The 22,133-nt window shown below is 50.6% G+C and overlaps 2 protein-coding genes across 9 annotated transcripts; both read right to left on the minus strand.

Annotated features, from left to right (window-relative positions):
• Nucleotides 1-722: 722 nt before the first annotated feature.
• Nucleotides 723-16,090, minus strand: INPP5B (inositol polyphosphate-5-phosphatase B). Of its 2 annotated transcripts, XM_042885155.1 has the most exons (22): nucleotides 15,967-16,090; nucleotides 15,772-15,851; nucleotides 15,559-15,656; nucleotides 15,160-15,189; nucleotides 14,467-14,577; nucleotides 10,454-10,547; nucleotides 9,108-9,278; nucleotides 8,536-8,637; nucleotides 8,036-8,150; nucleotides 7,298-7,414; nucleotides 6,315-6,502; nucleotides 5,693-5,804; nucleotides 5,425-5,534; nucleotides 5,113-5,248; nucleotides 4,462-4,572; nucleotides 3,689-3,851; nucleotides 3,298-3,533; nucleotides 2,760-2,873; nucleotides 2,300-2,384; nucleotides 1,790-1,917; nucleotides 1,450-1,561; nucleotides 723-1,155 (listed from the first exon to the last, which is right to left on the minus strand). In XM_042885155.1, exons 1-22 carry the CDS (start codon nucleotides 16,021-16,023, stop codon nucleotides 1,031-1,033), a joined length of 2,595 nt encoding a protein of 864 aa, XP_042741089.1. In that variant the 5' UTR covers nucleotides 16,024-16,090; the 3' UTR covers nucleotides 723-1,030. The 2 variants fall into 2 exon arrangements, with proteins under 2 accessions (XP_042741089.1, XP_042741090.1); XM_042885156.1 differs by lacking the exons at nucleotides 14,467-14,577; nucleotides 15,160-15,189; nucleotides 15,559-15,656; nucleotides 15,772-15,851; nucleotides 15,967-16,090 and adding an exon at nucleotides 13,766-13,818.
• Nucleotides 16,091-17,261: 1,171 nt separating this feature from the next.
• Nucleotides 17,262-22,093, minus strand: LOC122187546. Of its 7 annotated transcripts, XR_006181342.1 has the most exons (8): nucleotides 21,537-22,093; nucleotides 21,348-21,398; nucleotides 20,436-20,497; nucleotides 20,250-20,309; nucleotides 19,508-19,896; nucleotides 19,333-19,431; nucleotides 18,803-19,179; nucleotides 17,262-18,324 (listed from the first exon to the last, which is right to left on the minus strand). XR_006181342.1 is itself a non-coding variant. In XM_042885136.1 (6 exons), exons 2-6 carry the CDS (start codon nucleotides 20,467-20,469, stop codon nucleotides 18,786-18,788), a joined length of 957 nt encoding a protein of 318 aa, XP_042741070.1. In that variant the 5' UTR covers nucleotides 20,470-20,497; nucleotides 21,348-22,093; the 3' UTR covers nucleotides 17,262-18,785. The 7 variants fall into 7 exon arrangements, 3 of the variants coding, with proteins under 3 accessions (XP_042741070.1, XP_042741069.1, XP_042741071.1); XR_006181341.1 differs by having other exon boundaries at nucleotides 17,262-18,118; nucleotides 18,229-18,324; nucleotides 20,250-20,497; nucleotides 21,348-22,093; XR_006181340.1 differs by having other exon boundaries at nucleotides 17,262-17,733; nucleotides 17,862-18,324; nucleotides 20,250-20,497; nucleotides 21,348-22,093.
• Between the last annotated feature and the right edge of the window lie 40 nt (nucleotides 22,094-22,133).

A 22,133-nucleotide genomic window follows, 5' to 3' on the forward strand; every position in this document is an offset into this window, starting at 1 on the left:
TCCCATTCAATACCAGCCTAGGCTGCCCAAGGCTCCATCATCCCGGCCTTGAACACCTCCAGGGATGGATGGGGCATCACAGCCTCTCTGGGCAGCTGTTCCAGCACCTCACCACTCTCTCTGTAAAGAACTTCCCCCTGACATCCAACCTCAATCTCCCCTCCCTGAACTTCAAACTATTTCCGTTGTCCTGCTGTTATCTTCCCTTTTAAAGAGTTGATTCGTTCCTGTTTGTAGTCTCCATTCAGGAACCAAAGGCTGCAATGAGGTCTCCTCATAGCCTTTTCTGCAGGCTGAACAAGCTCAGCTCCCTCTGCCTGTCTTCGCAGGGGAGGTGCTCCAGGCCCCTGATCATCAGACACCAGACAACAAACTGCTCCACCACTGCACGCTGAGTACTGCTGCATCTTTATGAAGGGATGAGGAATGTTGAGTAGCCCTGAACCACCACCCAGGCCCACCCCAATGAGGCAGAAGCCCGTGGTGCTGATCAATGCTGGGCCATCAGCCAGCAGCTGGATTTAAAACTACCCATCTTTCTGTAGCCCAGGGTCTTGTCCTTGATTGCAGTGCTGCTTTGTGGTGCTGCACGCTCCCATAGGGTTACAGCGTGCTGGGGAAGGCATGGAAATGCTCGTATCCTACAGTGGGTAGAGCTGCTCCGTGCCTGTAACAGGTGTGACTTAAAGCACACTTAAAACCAAGAGCCCAAAGCTGGAAAATGCACTGAGATGTTTTTATTTAAATAATAAGGACTTAAAAATTCTGTGCTTTAATACAAGTTAAATACAAGAGTAAATATCAGCTTTTATATTTTTGCTTGTCTACGTACAGCTTATTTAGATTCAATATACTTTACAGCTTATTAACAGTGACACCTGATTCTAAATGCCTGAGCTGCATTTAATAGCAAAAGATTGTATAAAATACTGTGATTTAAAAAAAAAAAAAAAAAAAAAACTGATATACTGTACATTTTTTTCTTTACAGTAGTTTCATATCTAAAAGTCAGATTAGCTGCATCTGAAAGTCATGATAAATTGTTCTCTTTCAGGAGGAACTGATGGATAAATTGCTGAGCTTTCCTCTTTTCCGTTATATCAGGCATAGGATGTCCAGGAGGAGGTCTAAGTAACAAGCCACCAAATATACTAGCTGCATTTTTAAAAGAGAGAGAGAGAAAAGAGAGCACCAGTCAACAGCAAGCTATTAAGGGTAATTCCACCAATCTCAATTAGTTGTAATGAGAGAGAGCCTGGTTTCAGGAGGGGTTAGATAAAGCTGATGACACACTGACCTCTCTGTGACACCATAAAACTTTTTTTCTGGCTACTGCAAGGATGCAAAATCCATTTTTCTATGGAGACCATGACTGCAATTGCTTTCGAGAAATGTGTCCTACTAACTGAAAAACCCCTCTGAACAGAATGGTTATTTTGCTTGCCTTACCTAGAATATTCACATCCAAATTGTTCTTCCCTGAATTTTTCAGTAGTTCTCGTAGAAATGCCATTAGATATTCAAACACATTTTTATGGCACTCTGGCAGGTTAGAGATAATCTGGGTGGAGAAAAAAAACCAACATATATTGAAGAAACAATAACTTGGGAGCTTTGTCTACTACCAACATCACACTGCCTGTATATGAGAACAGCTCTTAATAACCCAAGTTCTGCATCATTTCTTTTATGATAAGATTACATTTCTCATAGCAAAATGCTGTAATTTGTCTAGAGTAAACCAGTCTACCCCCTTCCAGAAGTGGTCCCCCATTGAAGCTGGCATTACCTGGCTGCTCAGCAGGTAGTTGTTGGCACACTCCAAACAGCTGCTGTAGTACCTGTAGCAGATGACTGGCTCTGGCAGGCTTTCCAAGAAGAGCAGCAGCGCCTCTGCTACCGAGTGGTTGCTGCCAACTGGTCCAAAGGTGGTTAAGGAAGAGGTAAGCACAGCGTGGTCTATTTTGGCAGTATGTCTGCTAAAACACTGATCTTTGCTAAGGTCTCCGAGAACTGCTGTTCACAGCTTTGAGTCAAATTGCCTGGCCCCACATAGCAAACTGTTTCCATTGGCAATTAGATACTGATGTAGTTAATCAACAACCGTGCATCAATACAACAAGGACTCAGCAGAGGCATTAGGACTGATAGCAAAGAGCAGCACATCTCAGTTACCACGAGATGACAGAGAGCAGTTTAAAAACCATGACGGAGCACAAAAGACTGATCAAACCTTTCTCAGCTTTGATCTTTTGCTTGGGCATAGTGAGCCCAATCAGACATCAGCCTGAAAGGATACGGAGGGTATCATGCATTCCTTTGTCCAAACAGTCTCGGATCTGCTCAAATTCAGACCTGAGGCCTGGTTGCTGAAATAGGTCCTCCTGCAAAGGCCATCATTGATCAGTCTCAAGGGGAAACAGAAGTTATTTGAGTAAATTAAGCCAAAATTATGAAATGGCAGGAAAAATATCCCTAGGTTGGTAGCTATCAGCACAAACATGAGCAATTTTAGGAAGGCTATGAGACTGCAGTAAAGAGCAAAGCAAAGGGAGAGCTGCTGGTGTATGCCACACACAGACTGCATTGCCTTCACAAACCCTGCAAATCAGGGTAATAGAATCTCTTATCTCAAAAATATTCATTTTCACTCTTTACCATCAGCCAAACATCCACACTTAGCAATGGTTGCCACCTTCCCCAAACCTTAACCAAACGCCAACAAATTATTCTGCAGCTCCAGCACAAGCACTGCCAACCTGCTGGGAAGCATTGCGGTATAAGTGATCCACCATCATCCACAGCTCTTTGGGAATTTCCAGAGGCTTTTCAGCTTGAGTAGCACTATCACTCATTTCCAGTGGCATCAGGGTCTGAGAGAGAGAGGTAAGGAGGAAAAAATAAACAGGGAACAAAGTGAGCTAGCCAGCTTCTTGTTCAACTCTGCAAATCGCTTCACAGAGTTTACAGCTGAGAACTAGGACTTGTTAAACTGTGCAGCTGCACTCCCCAGCTTTCACAGACTGCTGTGTCAGGCACAATTGTATCATAAGCACAAACAGAAAAAGATGCTCTCAATCACACTTTGCACGCACCTTTTTTCAACGTGCAAGCAGAGCAAATGGCATATTACTGTCAGTGCTGTACCCAAACAAAGCACTAAAACAAGGCGTGGAGATGTATCAGCATTTTCAGACTATGGACCGGGTGAGCGAAAGAAGGCTCTGTGGCAACAAATAAGACAATCACCTAGTTTTAATGGTGTCTGTTCAGAAGGGAAGCTTATCTTTAACTCACAAGATTCCGAATGGATTCTGCAGACATGTCTTGGATCGGTTCCCTCATGTAACACAGCGTATGAATGGGAGACCCAAAGCAACTGGGCAAGTAGTTTCCTGTTACAGACAGAAAATAATCCTTCCCCCTGTCGAGATGCAAGACCAAAATGTCTTCAAGTTTTTCTTCTCCAGAGTTCAAGTGTGTAGCTGTTGATTTATTAACAAACAGTTCCAACTCAATTGTGATCTCAGAACCTGACAGAAGATAAGAAAACAATACTGAGTTTTAAAAAAGGCATTAAACCAATCAACTTGTAAACAAGCACAGCACTCTCAAAATAGCAAAAAGAACAAAGCCAACACGTTACAATAATTAGCTCATTACATGAAATGAACAGTGAGGAACTCACCTGGCAGCAGAAAGCCTTGACTAGGATTAGCCATCAGCCACTCCTTGCAGTAGGTAACCTCATCTGGTTTGCTGATAAATTCAAACTGGCAGGGCACTGGTCCATTGCGGATTGTAAACTTCTCTACCTGCAGCTGCATGTATTTGACGTCCTCAAAGTGGAACTAGAAACAAACGTCAGCCAACATCATCAGCCAACATCATCAGCCAATCCCCCCACGCCAAGCACCAGCAGCAATTCCTCCCATTGCTGCCCCATAGTTTAATCATTAAGCAGCAAGATACCCAGATTAACCCTCTTGCTCCCACATCCCGCCTCTTCCAGGATTAAAAAGGATTACACTTATTTACACACTGCAGCAGCGTGCCCTTTAAAACCAATGCTCCCCTCAAATAACCCCAGTGGAATTTGAGAACAAGGTATCTGTAAGCCTCTCGGTTACTTATCTTTTATAGTCCCCAACACACAAAGCAAATGCTGGTCTTGTGACCTTCTCCAAATCCCTCAGAATTTTACATTTTATGTTTCCAAGAACTTGCTGTTACTTGAAACTGCCCTTTTATTCTCCATCTCATAACGTGGCTGTATGTTTCAGCTCAGTAGCCTGTACTTGACTGGAACCAGACCACATGGTCCAACATCCATCTAACATAATGCTACCACGAGAAAACACATCTAGGGTCTGGAAATGACATCTAGGGTCTGGAAATGACATCTAGGGTCTGGGAATGCTTGATTTGTCCAGCAACTCACAGCAGATGAACAGACCCTACCTCTCTTTGGGAGAGGGTCACCGAGGGAATGTTGGCGTTCTCCACCTTATCCAGGGAGCGCACGATTTCCTCAAAGACCTTTCGGTAGAGCTCCTCGTTCACAACTTTCACCTGAAAAGGGCACACACAGCACTAATTTGTGTTTACGGTGCCTCTGCAGGTGAGCTATAATATGTGGGCCCGAAACATGAAGTGATTCCATTTTAGCAGTGCAATGTATTCGAAGAACAGAGCTCCTTGGAGCACTACTGCTCTGAGATCTCCTCAGGATCCAGCAGTAAAGGACCTTGCTATAACCAGCAAGAGAATCACACGGTCAGGGCTTTTGCTTATTTGTTTGTTATTTATGAAGTTTGACAGCACACTCCTGGGCTGCCAGTGATGTAGTGTTCCTGCATTGCAAGCTCCTGAAGAAAATGATTAAAGAAAAAGAATACATCTAAAAAAATACCTGCAGATACACTTTGACAGAATAACTTAAGAGAAGCATCACTTAACACAAGCTTATCTTATCATGCTCAGTATTACCCAGCCCTTGCTCCATGTGGATGCCATAAAAGTGGGGACAATCCAGCAGGAGAGCCTCCCTCCTCCACCCACACACACGACACGGTCAGGAGACTTAATTTCCTTCAGCACTGACACACTTACCCCAATATCAAACACGGAGCTAACTGGCTTATGGTCGCTGATCTTCAGAGCCATATGGCTGCGGTAGCTCAGCTGAGCAACGTTCTGCCCTTTCCACAGTATCCGATCACACCAAGCTGGAACACGGCACTTCTCACTAGGACAGAGGTGAAAATTACAGCTTCCAGGCACAGTTCAGGTGGAATAACAATGCAAGGCAGAACACTGCTCTGCCAGAAACCAGAACAAGGCCCATTTCTCTATTTCTTTTTCACTTTATTTTTACTGCCTTCGAGGATAACAGGAGCGTCACATATGAAGCAATCACTGTACCTCGTGTCCCACTCATCACAGCCAGCGTCGTATTTGTATGTTGGCTGGAAAGAAATCTCTCCCTCTGTAAAGCCTTCAAAGACAGCTTTTGCATTCATTTGCCTCTTCAGCTACAGGAGAAAAAAAGAAGGAAAATGGAACGAGCTCAAGCCCAACTCCCATAGGAGCTAAAGGGGAGATGTTCAGCACTGAGAAGGCTGAGGAGTACGTGAGCAGTCCCTCATTAAGCACACTCAGCACCACCTGCAGGTGGTTGAGGCATCAGTACCTGGTCGTATTGGCAAAGCTCTGAAAATGCTTTCTCATCTACAAGCTGCTTCACTTTCGTCACATCCAGCTCCTCCAGCCGATAGTTGAGGTCACCCAACCACAAGATCACACTGCAAGAGAACGTAGACCAGAAGTCTGCACGTGGGCCCAAAGATGCCCGTGTGAGCTCCCTAATCTCCCCATGATCAGGTGGGTGTTGTGTCTGTCTTCCTGCACCACAGCACACAAGCAAGAGTTGGAACTTGAATGAGCAGCCACTTTTTCCGCCTTTGCTGCTTTTAATTCCCACTCTGCATGTTTGTCACCATCTTTACACAGCTAGTGCTTTTTATATTCCTCACTAAACACCAAAACACATTGAGGAGATTCATGTGTATTATTGCCCCCTTCCTGCTTCCTGCAGGAACTAAAACAAGGCTTGTTAGAGCATAAGTGGCCAAGTGACTTGCCAGAACCATATAGGTGACCACTATCAAAACCAGAGTTATAGAGAAGTGTTTCTGGCCTTTCCAGGCTAGCAATTAAAGCATTAGCCACCCTCCTCACATCCCAGCCCACCACATTCACAACGCTCTGTCTTGCTTCCTGCAGTGATCCACACAACCAAACAAGAAGCATACTCGTGTTTGCTGATAGTGAGAGGTGGCAAACTGGGATTCGATTGGCAGAACTGCATCCGAGAGCAAATGTCTTTGAAGTCCTGGTTCCTCCTCTCATATTCCTCCGTGTGAGCAGCAAGGTGAGAATTCACAACGCACACACTTGTGTTGTGGAATTTAAACCTTATGGCAACACCTCCTTTGTTACCCTGAAAGAGAAATACAGCGCTCAGAAACTTTTCTGTACTCAACAGATGAATCCAGAAATGAGTTAATAGCAGCAGACAACCCAGAAGACACTGAGGCAGACCACAAATTCCAGAAGAAAAAAAGGCTGAAAAGCCAACTGATAACTGCAGGCGATAACTGCTTTGTGAATTTTAGCTCAGGTGAGGATCACACACAGCAACGGAAGGTGGCAGGCAAACACACAGAGCCCAGTTTGTAACTCAGGATTTAGCTAACACTAAAGGAAGTTCAAATCAGTAAGAGTGCTGGTCAGTTGCTTCATCAGTCCTGAAACCTGTCTAGCAACAAACTAAACCTTTCAACATAGAACGTAAAGATTTGAAAGTGGAGGAGGAAGTATGTGGCTCAGCTGGTCCAAAACACCTCTGCCAAGTTACAGCTGCAGAAATGACAGTGAAAGGACACAGATTTCATTCCAATGGAGCAGAATGGCAAGAGGCCACTAAGTCCCCCTCAGGAAAACTATAATCTGGAAGGACAGGTTTCTTGTGCTTGTGTTTCCTCACATTGATTGCCTTAGGCAAAACCACAGCCACCATCAAACCTCATGGCCTCACACAGCCCAACACATGCCATTGGGAAAAAGCTTTCAAGCTCTGTAAGGCTTTGAGAGCAGATGGTGGTTCCCTCCAGCAAACACCCTGAGCCACCACATGCATTTCTAAAGGCAGCTGCATCTTTTAGCTGGAAGAATAACCTCTACATCCGAGGAGATGGGCTGCCAGGGTTCTCCAAAGTCTGTTGTCAATTCTTACCATCCTCCCCATGATGCCAGTTCCCACAGTCTCAATTTCCACCTCAGAGATGTTCAAAGCAAGGTCTGCTTTCACATACAACAGAAGCATTATTCCCACGAGTCGCACAAGTTTCACCTGAAAAACAGATCCTGTTGCATTAAATACCAGAACAGGAGAAGGCACATTGCCTCCCAGCCCAGAACACAGGTCAGAGTATACGCAAAGGAGAGCTGCAGGCTCATCCAACAGACCACCTGGACACACAGTTACAGGCACTCCAGCAGCACAGCACAGGAGGGAGCCAGGGAGCAATGCTGAAGTAAAGGAAGCAGAAGCCCAAAGCAAAGCCCGAGGCACAGGCAGCCCATAGAAGGAGCTTCCCTTAGACAACTGATGAGAGACAAAGCAGAAGTAAGGAGAAGGAGCCAAAACACAAGCAGTATTCCTTCCAAGATGCCTTGACAGCTCATTCAAGCATGCATACCAGGAGACAGACAGGGCAAACAATCAGATGCTTCCTATTCTCTACCCCCAAACCGGAGGAGCTCCACTAAGGCATGGCGCCCAGCTGTCCTGCCTGCCCTCTGCCTTGGCATTCTGCACAGTAACACTGCCTACGTCACCTTCTGACTGAGCAAAAGCCTGCAGACAATGCCCCTCTGAAAGACACAGCGATTGAAAACAGGAGAACAAGGTGAAAAGAGGCCCGACTGGAAAAAGATTCCACACTCAAACCTCCCCAGAAGTGACATTTACCTTTGCATACTTGGCGTCTGGGTGAAGGCTATCAGTTACAGCTTTAAACCATTCTTCTTCCTTCGGTGTGTCATTGAAAAAGAAGGCTTCTTTACTCAGATCAAGCTCCTGGAAACTGCATTAGAGGAAGGAACCCGTGGATGCACACACTTGTTTATAACTCCAGCCCTTCCCTCCAGGAAAGAACTAAAACAGTTTATGCTCTAAATTATAACTGAATTTGAATTTTCAGATATGCTCATTTCAGAGGTATGTTAAATGTAAAGCTAAGTTATATTGAACCGCATTAAAGATGATGCAAAACTGCAGTGCCAAAGAGCCCAACCACCAGAACAGCCCTTCCAGGCTATGCACACACACACACTCTGAAGCAGTGCAGCAGAGTAAGGCAATGCAAACATTCCTCAGCTGTCCTGGCTGAACACCTCCATGCTATGCCTTCACAAGCAAAACAAACCAGGGCTGAGGTTTGGAGGGAAGAACAGGAGGGAGGCACTCACCCAACACAGTAAATGTCTGGAGGTGCAGAGTCACATCTCAGCCAAGGCTGGAGGCTTTCTTTGGGGGACTGACCATTCACATTGTAAGTCCCAACAAAAAACCTGCAAAGAAATTCACTTTTGCTAAATCCCAGAGCTGCAAATATCACTATTATTAACCCAAGTAATTACTAATTATTTAGGAGTACCTTGTTTCCAGAGGGACGTTAAGACAACGTGGCAGAGCTTAAATTCCTACAGTGATTTAATTACAGTAGCACCTTTATGTGCCTGTTTTCCAGAAACACACACATTTTTTGCATACAGTATAAAAACACATTGATTGAGCTGTGCAGTAGCAGTCTGAAATGACAAATTCATTGCATCACCAGCACAGGTGGAGCTTGACCACAGAAAAGTTTTTGCTCATCATTAGATTATTCCTCCTAAGCTCTTAGGAGCTCATTAGAACAGCAGCAATGTTAAACAGTGACCTGAAGCAGTGAGAGAGATGGCAGGGCTGCATGGAACCAATGCACCTCCAGGCACAGAAAACCTCTCATCCCACTTCCAAAATCAGGACTGATCATTACCTGAAGTTCTGGATGTACGTGTAGGAATCCTCCCTTTGCACAAGCTCAGATTTGACAATAGTATCTCGTAGCCCAAACTTTGATTCTGCTAAGACTGAAGCCATGTTTGAGACCATCATGCTGGAGGACTGCACCATTTCTGTTGTCACCTCTGGTTTGAGTTTGCTTTGCCTGCAAGCAAATGCAGAACTGTGAGATGAAGCACAGGATAAGAACACACCCTGACCAACTTCGTTCTGCTGCTGAGGACGCGATCCAAATCTTCCTCTCTGTTTCACCAGCCAGTGCTCAGAACGAGCAGACAAGAGCGAAACGAGCGCTTCTGATGACAGCTCAGAGCTTCTCTAGATAAAACCAGTTTAACCAACTGAAAGAACAAATCCTTCTGGCTCACCCAGTGCAGCCTGTCGGGTCAGGGCTGATTTTGCCCGCCTGGATGTTGATATAAAACCATACACATTTCCTGCTCCTTGGAACAGGCAGATGCCAATCGCCCTCTGCTCAACCCTTCAGATGACAGTAGAAGAATGCAAAACTGTTTTTGTAGGAGAAAATTCCCATTTCTGTCTAGTAAGGAGGCAAGGGGTGGGTGGGGGGTTTTGTTTAGTATCTCGTGGCTCTGTGAGTTACTGCAAGCTCCTTTTGACACAGCTCAGGAGTTCCCACAAGCAAGCATATGATATAAATGTAAGGTCAACAACCTGCACGTGAATGCCAAGGATGGCACAGAGACGGACTTTGAAGGATATGCAGCAAGGTCCACAAAGTCCTGGGAACTGGAAAATGAAACTCTTAACATTCTAGGAGTGCATCTATGAGATGGGGTGGCCCTAAGCCAAAGCTCTCTGCATTCAAAACAAACAACAGCAGCCAGTCCTGTCCCACTACACAGCAAAATATGCCCAAATAGGGGGACTGGCAGGACTGGCTCCAAGAGGCAGCACAGGAATTCCCACTCCAGTTTTGATAGCATGCTGATGCTGGACTTCATTTTTCCTCTCTTAAATAGGATCTTAGGGTTCTCTTCTCAAGAAGCCGCTCTAGATCCTGGTACCTGTGGTGAGTGCTAGCAGATAGAAGCAGATAATGCAGCAGCCACATACCCTGTGCTGGTGCCCTGCTCAGACACACTGGGACCACAGAGACCAAGTTCCTCCTCTTGCTTTCCAGATGAAAACCAGGAAACCAGATAGCAAGCACTCTGCAATTTCTCCTTCTTCCTCTCAACACCAGAACACCATCAGCTTGCCCACTGCAGCTCGTTCCTGCTACCCACCATTCCACAGAAGCACCCAGAAAAGAATCGCTTTGAATGTGATTCAAGTGAAGTCAGACAGAATCCATACCTGGGAGCACCCCTGTCAGTGCTGTCCTGGCTCCAGCCTGGATTGACTGCAAGCTTCTTTCCATTCTGCTTGATGCCTTCAGAGCCAACTGCTTCTGGAAAGAAAAAGAAAGTTTCACATGAAACACAAAGGGGCGTTTAACTTAGCAACCACAGGCAAACAGAAGGGAAACCAACGTAGCTTAGGTCTGTACAGAGAACCAAAGCACCTCGGTTATCTCGGGATCTGTCACTTATCTGATGGGCTGGTGGGGCACAGCCATAGGCAGGAGGGACACACAGCGTGGCACAGGGCTGCAGAGCTGCCCACCCCCCTGGGCTTTATCCCAGGCATGCAGAAAGCAGCACGGATAATAAGCTTTCCCTTTCTGAAGCAAGACAGGAAGTACAAGGAAAGGAAGAAGAAAATAAAAAGCACACTGCTATTTAAAGGCTTTCTGCTTGTCTGCAGCAGCACAGCAAAGCACGGGAGCCCCTCCTGCAAAGCAGTGCAGTACAGCCCCTGTGCAAACCCACCACACTGCAGCAGAAACAGTGCCTCAATGCAAATCACACTCCCTAAAAAAGAAAACAACGGGGCAGACCCTATGCAAATGCAATTAGATTCAGGTACAACAGTAATTATGTGGCACTTGGTTAGCAAAATTTAGAGAGCCTGCAGCGCTTGTTTCAGCCACAACATTCTGCTCCTACAAGGGGCAAAACAGAGAATTTTGCATCGCTTTTCCATATGTCCACGCACAGAAGGCAATCTCAGGGCTACGACACGTGGCACGCAAATCTGAAGATGACACAGAAGATGCTCTTCAGCTCATAAGGTTCCATTCATTCAGCTGAGCACAGCTGAGATAAATGATTAAGTATTATTGCTGCTGTAGTGCATCCTCCGGGGCACGAGCAGATCCTACAGACAGAACTCTGAGTACTCTGAGTATAAACACACCGACAAGAAGGGGTCGCATTCACAGCCTGGAAAACCTCTTGTGCTCAAAGAGCCCTCTGAGAAGAAAGGCTGTCTAAGAGGATTAATCAGTGGCTGCTTCCACGAGCACATGATTCAAACCTCATTACGGATCACACACAGCCCCACAGTGCTGAGCAGGAGCAGACTTGGATAAGACAAAACCTCCACCAGCAGCACCACTGCAGCACAGCGCTCCCTCAGAGCCCATCCAACCCAAAGCGCCCCTGTTGTGTGCGCTGGGATGGAGCTGTGTGTGCTCTCTGCAGGCATTAAGCACTGATTCAGAGCTGCCTGAGCCCCTGCAGTGCTCCTGATAAGCACCACGCTGTGCATCTCGCCAGTGATGTGAACCAACTCGAACTTTGGCAGTAAAGGGAGCAGGAATTGAACTGCTGCTGCTTTTGGAGCGGGGAGCAGAAGTTTGGGCTCTATTTGGACAACGCTGGGCAGCATGGGAGATGTCTGGCTGCTGTGTGCTGTGCAGCACTGTGTGACACAAAGATCATGGCCACGCGTCACACCTTCATGTTTGAACCTCATTAACAGCAATAACTTTTATGTCGCATTCTTCTAAGGAAGAGATTAGCCCTGGAAATGGGCTGTTTCCTTCAGATAAGTTTGTATCTAACTAGAAGGGGTCCATCATTTGGCAAACCAACGTGGAATATTTTAGCAATGCACAACCTCATGTAATCCCTGAGGGGGGCACAGAACCAACAAGAACCAGGGATAAGAGAGCAGCAGAACACAGACAGCCTGACCCAGGATTTGCAGTTAGAAGGGACTTCAGAGGCAACAAAGACTTGCTATGAAAAGCATGCAGCAACATTCCAACACCATTCTACAGCAGCAAGGTGTATCCTACCTTCAGATAAAGTCAGATGCAGCTCAGCACCCAGAAGGGAGAACTACCTGTGCCAAGCATTGCTTGCAGCAGCGCATCCAGCCCACCCCTCCCTGCACAGGAGCACACAGGCTGAGTCTGCACACACACACAGGGCTCTAGACAAGGGGCCTAACTCAAATTGGGAACAACGACCACAGAAGCTAAAGCCCATTAAAATCCCTTCCCAGATCCCCTGATGCATTCACCAGCCTTAATCCACACAAGACAGAAGGCACCAGTAGTGCTCTATCAGCAAATGGCAGCATTTGCACACTATTTAAATGTGCTTTTGCATATGGGAGTCTCTTGCTCAGTGCTCATGATCCCGTAACGACAGGAGATATTATGGGAAACAGCAGAGAAACCCTCACTCTGTATTACTTGCCGTCCCCAGAGACCTTGTGTGAAGGTGCTTTCTTCTTCTAAGAGGGAATAAAAGTAAAGAGAGATCCCTGAACAACTCAGCCTGAAGAAACACACAACAAAACCTTGAGAAGGCGATTTTGTCACAGCTCAGAGGCAGAGTTTCATAGGAGAGCTGCTTCCCAACAAGCTCACAATGCAAAGGGCATTGCTGCGCTCCAGGTGCAACAAAAACATCCCAGCACAGCACCCGGCTCCGGTGCTGCTCAGTGCTTTTCCTCCTAAGCACACGTCCAGGTCCTTCCCAGTTGCTCTGAAGCCCCGTGTTAAACAGCACAGCTGGACAGATGTTCCCCCATCCAAAGCTCAGTGTATTTTGTGCCGCTGTCTCACGTCTGAATTGCAGAATTCACCTCTTCCCGGCAGAGAACAGAGAGGAGGAATGGCAGCAACAGCCCAGCCAAAGGCAGGTAAAGCAGAAATGGATTGACCTCTATTTTGAACGCCACGCCGAGTCGCCGGCGTCGCTCTGCTCTCTGCGCTTTCTCACTCGCTCCCTTCGCACAGCAGCAGCTCCCGGGAGCCGGAGGGGAAAAGGCGAACAGCAAAGCACGGCACGGCACAACACGGGGCGGCCCCACAGCCGGGCCGAGAACAGCTGAAAGGTCGCAGCCACAGCACATGAAAACCGACACCGGATTCACCATCGAGGAAAGCGCAGCCCGGAATCCAGGCCAGCAACGCGGCCCTCGGGGTCCCACCGCTGTCGATCTCCCCCCGCCGTGCCCAGGAGCGCGGGCTGAGCCGCTGCTACTCGGAGCGAACCCTCCGCCCCTCACCGCAGCCCTCGGGGCAGCAGGGAGAGCTTCCACGGCACCGAGCGGACACCGTGCCCTCCCCAAAGCACGACCACGCACTAAGCAAGCGCCCGGACCCCTCCTGACCCTCCGTCCCTCAAACCATCAGGCTCCCATCGCTCGGACCCAACGTCGGTGCGGATTGAGCACCGCCACCGGCCCGAGCGCGGCGGCTCCGACGGGACGGGACGGACCTCGAATCCCGGCCCCAGCACTTCCCTGCGGTCCCCTCTAAGCGCTCACCTTGGCGGTGCCGCCCGCCCGCCGACATCGCGGCACCCGGCCGCCCCGGTCCCGCTCCGCCCCGGCCCCGCTCCGCCTCGCTCCGCCCGCCGGAGGACGGCTGTCCGTCCCTCCCGCCCCACGCAGGAGCCGGGGCCGGCCCTGAGGCCCTGACCGCAGCACGAAGTCTTTGGGACAGCAGCAGCGTGCAGCGGGCTTCCATCCCCCCCCAAAAAGAAACCCAGAGGGATCCGTGATGGGAAGAGCACCGGGTTGCTGCCGGTACCGAGGAAATGAGAGCACAGGGCGAGCACAGAGTGTGGGAGGAGACAGCTTTCTGCTTGTGGTCTCCCGGAACACACAGAGCAAATCTCCGTTTGGCCTTCTGACTGCACAGCACGCAGGTGTGTATCACAGCACTGCCTCCACGTGCTGCTCCCCTCTGCTGAGCCCCCTGGTGCTGCAGAACGGTGACACAAAGCATCGCTGCTGTGTGTGAGGTTCAGCAGTGAGCACAAATGCATCCTGGGCTCCTGCATCCCTACCACTGAGCACACAGAATCACACAATGGCCAGGGTTGGAAGGGACCTCAAGGATCATGAATCTCCAACCCCCCTGCCACATGCAGGGCCACCAACCTTCCCATTTAATGCTAGACCAGGCAGCCTAGGGCCCCATCCAACCTGGCCTTGAACACCTCCAGGAAGGTGTTCACACGTACCTGTGCTGCACTTGCTGACCTCCTGCAGGAACGTGCGGGTGTGTGAACCAAAAGGCAGCTGCACTGTGAGCCCATCGCCTTGGGAGCGGATCCGAACGGTCACATCTGAACCTGTGACACCAGGAGGAGGAGAGGAGCATGCATCAGTGCTGCCCGTTGCTCAGGAACAGCCCCATCTCTGCTCCCTGCAGCTAAGCATGCCTCTGCAGGCTTTCATCAGCAGGTTTGCCCAGGTTTTACCATTTCACTTTCACATTTTGCGTGAGGATGTAATTAAAGAAATGCAAAAATCACTCTCTGAAATATGTTTTGTTCTGGGAACGCGATGGAAACAGGGATGGGTACCCTGGGAGGAGCACAGGATGCTGCCAGGCTGCACGGGGGGGGGGGGTCAGAAAGACCAAGACTCAGCTGGAACTGGATTTGGCAAGGGGCACAAAGAAGGATAAGATGGGTTTCAATAGGTAACAGCAACTGGGAAAGGAAAGTCCAGGAGGGTGCACCACCCCTTAATGAGCAACAAAGCCAGGCTGGTGACAACAGACCAGGAGAAGGCTGGCTGGGCTGTGGGTGTCCTGGGCTGCAGAGTTGGACCAGATGTCCTTCAAGGGTCCCTTTCAACTCAAACCATTCTGTGATTCTATGATTCAGTGGCTGCAGCAGCACAGGCATAACAGCAACAGCAAAACTCACCAATGACGTGAAGGTCACCATCAGGTATCACTGCAAACAGAAACAAAAGTGCCATTACAAAGCTGAGTGACAGGATTGTAGCATTTGATTTAATACTTTGAGGTTGGATTACTGAGCACAGCCGTCAGATTCTGTCTATCTGCTCCCTGAAGGCACAGGGGTGGGCAGTGCAGCCCTGCAGGAGCCCAGAGTGCTGCTCTGGATTGCAGGATTGATAAAGCAGAGCCCTTCAGCTGGGCCATAAGAAGCATCAGTTTCACCAAGGATTACAAACTGATGAGAAAACGTGATGGGCTGAGTAGATCCCAAAGCACAGCAAGTAAACAACGAAATACAGACTCCACATCCCTCCATCCCCTCCTCTGGAGGTGGCCACTGAGCCCCGAAGCGCGTGAATACCTTCTTCCACTGCAAACCCCTCTGAGATGGGGATAACCCTCTCCAGCCACACGTCCTCCGCAGCGATGGCCATCCGCCGGTGGGTGTAAACGTAGATCCTGCGAACACGGAGCAGAGGCGGAGGGAATGGCCTCGGTCCGGGCAGATCCCACCCCACACAAATCCCTCCCCCTCCCCAAGCACAAGCCCGCTTTGCCCCATCTCGGCACCCACGCGTGCTGCCCGCCGCGCTCCACCAGGCCCAGCAGCCGGCTCTCCACGCTCTGCCCCGCAGCCACGGCTCCTTGCACGGCGTGCGGCGTGGGTCAAGGAACGGCAAACTGAGATGGGAGTCGAGGGGTCAGAAAGGGAAGAGAAAAAGAGCGAACTCGACAGCCCTTCCCTGGACGCGCACGGGGCAAAGGATATGATTCGACACGTCGCCCCATCGAGAAGCGTCTCCTGGATGGCCACCGACTGGTCCATCCTCCGGGCCGGCGGTCAGCGTGGAGCTCGGGGGGACCGGGATGGGGGTTGGGACGGGGATGGGGGTCGGGTCCGCGATGCGGCCGCGCTCGGTGTCGCCGTTGCCGGGAGCCGCCGCCGCCCCGTCGCCCCTCTCCCCGCCCCGCGCTCCCGGCCTGCCCCAGGGCTCCCTTAACCCTTCGGCTCCGGCCGCAGGGACGGAGCTGCGCCTGTGCGGCCCCGCGAGGATCTCCGGGCTTCGGCAGCCGCTGCTGGCGCTCCTCACCGCGGCCGGAACCGCCGCCCTCCGCCCGGACAGAGGCTCGCAAAGCGCCAGGAAGCGACCGAGCATCATTTCCCTCTCCGCTGGATGGGACCGGGAAGGATTTTTAAACGGGATGCTGCTTGGTTAATGGGGCGGAGAGCCGGGAGAGCGGCGAGAAAGGCTGAGCAGAAGCGGAGTACAGGCGAGGGGGGGCACGGAGCGTCCTCAGGCTGAGGGTACTGCGTGTACAGAGCCGGGCCTGCGGCAATGCAGAGCCGCTGACTTCCTACTGCCATCAGGAAGGGCTCTTTTTTGCGGTAGCACCTGGAATGTTTTGTTAAATGTCGTGACCCAGCTGACTTCCGAGCTTTAATTATGCAAAGAACTGGTGCAAAGGGTGAAAGCAGGTGCTGGGAAATGTCAGCAGGCGCTGACGTGCCCAACAGGGGAGCTCTGTGAGTCAGCTCTTTCCGCTGTAAGTAACAGCAAAAGTCGGGCAGATACGGAAAAAGCAGCAGCCCGTGCTTTCTGCTCCCTTATCGGCAATGGTGCTGAGCAGATAAAAGACTGCAAAGAGGAAAGGAAAGGAGAACAGTGAGAAATATCAGCTACAAACTCCAGAGCGCTCCTGCAAGAAACGTGGTGCTGCGAGTCGGTTCTGAAACAGGAATATCATAGAGCTCCGTCCTGTTGTCACTTTCTGCTGATACACTGATGTGACAACACGGCCCAGGCTGCGGCATGGCTTTGGTGCAGCATCACTGCAGCGTGGAGGGGCTGGTGATGGCTGCACACTGCCTGCCCTCAGCCCCACATCCACTGCGTGGAGCTCCCAGCAAAGCCATCCTTCCTGCTGCTGTCCCAGCACAGCCCTATGGCTGGGATCCCCTTCCCATCGCATCCATCGAGCTGAGCTGTGCCCGAAGGAGCCTGACATCGACCCAAGGGACTGATGCTTCTTTATTATTGTTATTATTTTATTATTTTCTTAAAAGAGAACAGGAAGAGGACAGAATGTGTTTGTGCAGTGGCAGCACAGAGCCGTTACCAGCTGCCTGTGATGCAGGAACAGGCTGGGAGCACAGGGACCAGCTCCTGTTACAGACTCATGTTCGTGTCTCTGCCCTACTTTTACCCATAGAGAATCACAGATATGAAACAGGAGGTCTAACACAATGCTTCTCAGCCCCATTTCTCTGCCCAAGATCTGGAGACAAAACAGCACAGCCTACTGGGACAGGAGGTATTATTTAGAAACTAAGTGGGTGTTCAGACAGCTGCGAACAGGTTGTAACTACATTGTGTAAGCTGTGCCTTGGGTCAAGGCAGAGGTTCCTGGGTTCCAAGCTGGCTCAGCACCCTCTCCTATACCTGAGGTCTCTCCTTCCAGCATCCACCATCCCTGCAGTACAGAGGTGCAATGCTGCAGCTCACAGCTCCTGGAGATGACGTGTAATGGGGATCACCTGCATGGGGGGAGAAATCACCATCTACAAACTCCAGGGATCTACAAGCATGGGGATGCAACAGAGGGTGTTTGATAGTGACCTCAGCTGAAATCAAGGAGGGGAAAGGCTGCAGGTCTGCTGTTTACCCGTGTAGGGGAGTGGAGGCCTTGCAGCTCAGGAGGAGGGCTGCCCCCCACACCAGGAGCTGCAGCAGTGGGGACACAGCCACCTGCCCAGCACCGTTCACATGAACTTTGCCATCCAGCTTCAGGCAGCTGCCATTCATGGTGGCGGGGCAGCACTCCTGGAAGCAGGCAGCCTTCACCCCCTGGGCACAGACAGGCTTGGCAGCCTTGCAGGCTCTGCTGCATCCTGCCACGTAATTGAAGCCCGTCTTCTTCATCTGGAAGGAGGAGAGAGATTCATCTGCTGGTCCTGCTCAGCCTCTGGCATTTGCATTGAGGGGATGCACACAGACTGCAGCACATCCCCCCTGTCCTGTCCCAGCCATACCTCACAGAAATCATGCCCAACAAAGCATCTAGTCGTGCTCTTCTTGCCTTTGAAGCATCCATCCCCATGGCAGGAGAACGCTGCACAGATTTTCCCCTGTAAGACAAGACCAGAGGAGACCTGTGCAAGTGTGGTGCAGGCAGCAGGATGCCCAGGTCCAGATCTGGACCTTGGGCAGCCCTTCCTTCCACAGTGCCCTCCCAAACCTTCACTGCATCTCAGCATTTGCCATCATCTGTCTCCGGCATTTCACACTCAGAGATAAGAGACAGCTCCCATCTGCCACTGCAGGAAACCTCACTGCAATGCCACCACAAGTTTCAAACCTCCTTTTCCTTCCTCTCAGTGAGGCTGGGCAGAGATAAAGCTCTTTCCAGCCCATCACTTGGGTGCCCCAGCATCACCCCACCCCTTCTGTGGCTCAAAGAGACTCTGTCCCACAGCCAGCTCAGGCTGCTTGGAGCAATGCAGATGCTGTGCTTAGCACCCTTACATCTCCATCCTTGCAAAGCTCATTAAGGATTTGCTCCCCTTTTGAGGCAGCTTTTGCACAGAGATCACATCGGGTACCTACGTTTCGTGGGGGGGGGGCGCGGGATCGTGGTGGTGGTGATGGTGGTCGTGGGTGGCACAGTGGTGGGGGGCAGATCACCTGTGGGCACAGAGGAGCCCTGAGGACACAGCCCACATATGGCCTCCTTGGGGCAGAGGAACTGCAGCCATGCAGCCAGCCCAACACGATGGGTCTGCACACCCATTTCTCTTGCATGCAGTGGGATAAACCACGGAGCAGTTACCATAGGAGCTCGCATTGAGCTGCAGGCAGAGTGAGGTGTTGCAGCACTCCACGGTGCACTGCTGTAGGGCCATGCTGCCATTGGTCCTGCACGGCTCTGCCCTGCACACACTGCTGCACCTGGCAGTGTAGTTCGTGCTGGAGAAACGATAAAGCTGCAACAGCAGAGCCAAAGGGAAAAAAAACAAACAAACAAACACTAGAAGTGTGAAGAGAGGCAATTACAGAGGAGCAAAAATAATGGACAGACTGTGAGAGAGGCAAAGGAAAATCAGGTGTTGTGCTCACAGCCACCGTAAGCTCCATACCTCACACAAGGTCTCATTGTGGCAGGTGGCCGTCGTGTTCCTGTGGGCTTCATCCTGGTAGCACCTCTCCCCGAAGCACTGGAAGCTCTGACAGCTGAGCTGGGGGGAGGACGTGCCAGGGGTCACAGCGCAGCAGAGCTTCTGCATGGCCAGCGTCCCCCTTCCCTCTCCTTACCAGGGTTTGTTCTGTAAGGTTCATGGACGAATTGGCAGCCACTGAAGCCTGGCTGATGGCCACCAGGGTGGTGGTGGTGGTCACTGAGGTGTGGTTGGAGGCAGCCATTGAGGTGGCAGACATCGAGGTCTGCTTGGTGGCCAGCAATGCCTGGTTGGAGGTGGCCATTGAGATCTGCTTGGTGGCCACCAATGCCTGGTTGGAGGCAGCCATTGAGGCACTGGTGGTAGCCAGTGAGCTCTGCTTGGTGGCCACCAATGCCTGGTTGGTGACAACCACTGAGGTGTTGGCAGCAGCCACCAAGGTCTGCTTGGTGGCCACAGAAGCTTTGGTGGCAGCCACCGAGGCATGGTTGGTGGCTGTTATGGACACGTTGACCACTTTGCGCCCTGAAAAACACAGAGTTCCCCCTTGGTGAAGGAAATAGCATCCATGTGCTTAACAAGTTGTGGTTCCCTATCCCAAACAAAAGCAAAGACCCATTTGCAACCAGCAGTGAGGAGCCTGCCCAGCAGGTCAGAGATAATCACTGATTATGGAAATGTTACAGCAGCTTCTCCCTTCCCCTTCAAGGCACACTGCATAGGAGATTACAGCCATTTCTGGGGTCAAAACCCCAAGAAAAGTTTCTTTTGCACAGCTCTGTCTGATAGCTTACAGCCAAGAGAGGACAGGGACATTGTCCCATCACACCAAGTCGCCTTTGCCCCGTTCCCAAAAGGATCCTCTCCTGTGCACTCACCTGCTATGGCCAGAGGGCCCTGGGTGCAGAAGTGCAGAGCCAAGACAGAGAGCAGCAGGCCTGAAACAGAGCAGAGACAACTGGGACCATCAAAGGCCAAGTTCAGCTCTGGCAGCCTCTGCGTTGGTGGGTTGGTTGGTCTGTGGGGTACCAGCTCTGGGATGGACTGCTCAGAGCACACATTACCTTGAGCAGGGAGGAGCTGCCGGTGAGCTGCCATCGTCCCCACCAGCAACCTCAGCTGGGACCTGGCAGACAGATGCAATCAGAACTGGGCAATCAGAATCAGCTCATCACCCAGAAGTTATCCTTCTGGTTTGGCATCAGGGACCAAGAGCCAGGCCCTTCCAGTCTCGGTTGCAGCAGCAGAAGGCTGAACAAGGACTGAGGAATCCTGGAAGCACTTCTCCCCATGGGCTCAGCCCAGCCCTGCTAAACAGGAGCCCCCTGGGAGGCCACGTGCTGCCGTTGGTGTGGTAACCCTCCACCCTCATGTAACAGAGCTCTGAGAGGCACCAGCTTGGCACCACACACAGCAAACTGCTGATGCTGTTGTAAATGAAGAAGCTGCCCAGCTCAGGATGGAGGCACACACATCCCCGTTGCATGGAATTCTGAATCCAGTCGTCTGCATTGCTTCCCAACGCTGATCCCCACACTGCTCACACTGTGGGGGGGGGGGGGGAGTTCTACCTCCTCAGGTGTTTCCTGAGATACACTACTCTCCATTGAATGAAAGCAGACGTTTTCCTTGCAAAATCTTTGCCAATTCAAGATAGGAAACAGCGGAGATAACTCCAAACAGGTTCCAAGGCTGTTTTCTGAATACTCCCCTTCTGCCTTAGCATTTAAGCTCAGATAGCATTCCTAGGGCACTCTTTCAGAGTGACAGAAAACAACACAGGCTGGAGTTTGTCACCTCCCAGAGCAAGGCAGCCCCCCCACCCAGAGCAGGTTAGGAGAGCCCTTACAGAGGAGGGTAGAGCTCCAGCACAGCCAGGCTCACCTCCACAACAGGCTGAGGTCAAACCAGAAAAGGCTCACCCCAAAACAAGCTTCTCCCCCCAAGCAGGGAAAGGAATCTGCTCACAGACTCACCCTGTGTCCGTGCCCTGAAAGCCCCTGCGTGCCAGAGGAAGCCTGCAGCTGCTGCAAGAGATGGAGAGCCTCTGAGCACCGAGCAGCTGCAGCACCTGCAGCACAGCTCACACCCTGGTGCCAGTGAGCAGCCCCAGCCTGCCAACCAGCAGCTGCACAAACCGTCACCCAGGGAGAAGGGTTTGTTACCTGCAGCTCTGCTGGATTTGGAGATGCAAACGTCTGTGTGCAGCAAAAAACAGAGAAAGGGATTTTTGAGGCTAGAGGTGTCACTCCAGAACATCTATACCGAAATGAAAGCCCACTGTAGGCAGTGTGAGGGCTGCCACAAAGCACAAGGCCTCTGCCCAACGCCTCTTTTCTCCTCATGAACTTTAATTCGTGTGGCAGTACCACAGTTCAAGAGAAGCAAAGGAAGGATCCATGCTAGCATCTGCTAAAGTCAGCGCCAGCGCTGGACAAACTAACACAAACTACCCACACGGCAGCCCATCCTAAACAAAGCTCATTTATTGGTTCCCTGAAAAAAATCCCAGTAGCCAAAGCCTCACAGGAAGCCTGACTTGAAGCCAAAGCAGCAATGCAAGCCAAATATCTGCTCTGCAAAGGAGCACAGACAGACATTAAACTATTATACAGTACAAGATTGTCAGCATGCAATGCTCGTGTGTGCTTTAAAGAAGGCAGTCCTCATCATAAAAACTTCTATCAGCACTGGAATAAGAGAGAAGTAATTGTTTCTAACAATTCAAACCGTGTAGAAAGTTTCTGAAAGACACCATTATC

The sequence above is a fragment of the Lagopus leucura genome, unplaced genomic scaffold (genome assembly GCF_019238085.1).
Source record: "Lagopus leucura isolate 7727_CA_CO unplaced genomic scaffold, USGS_WTPT01 Super-Scaffold_100048, whole genome shotgun sequence".
NCBI classification, from domain to species: domain Eukaryota; kingdom Metazoa; phylum Chordata; class Aves; order Galliformes; family Phasianidae; genus Lagopus; species Lagopus leucura.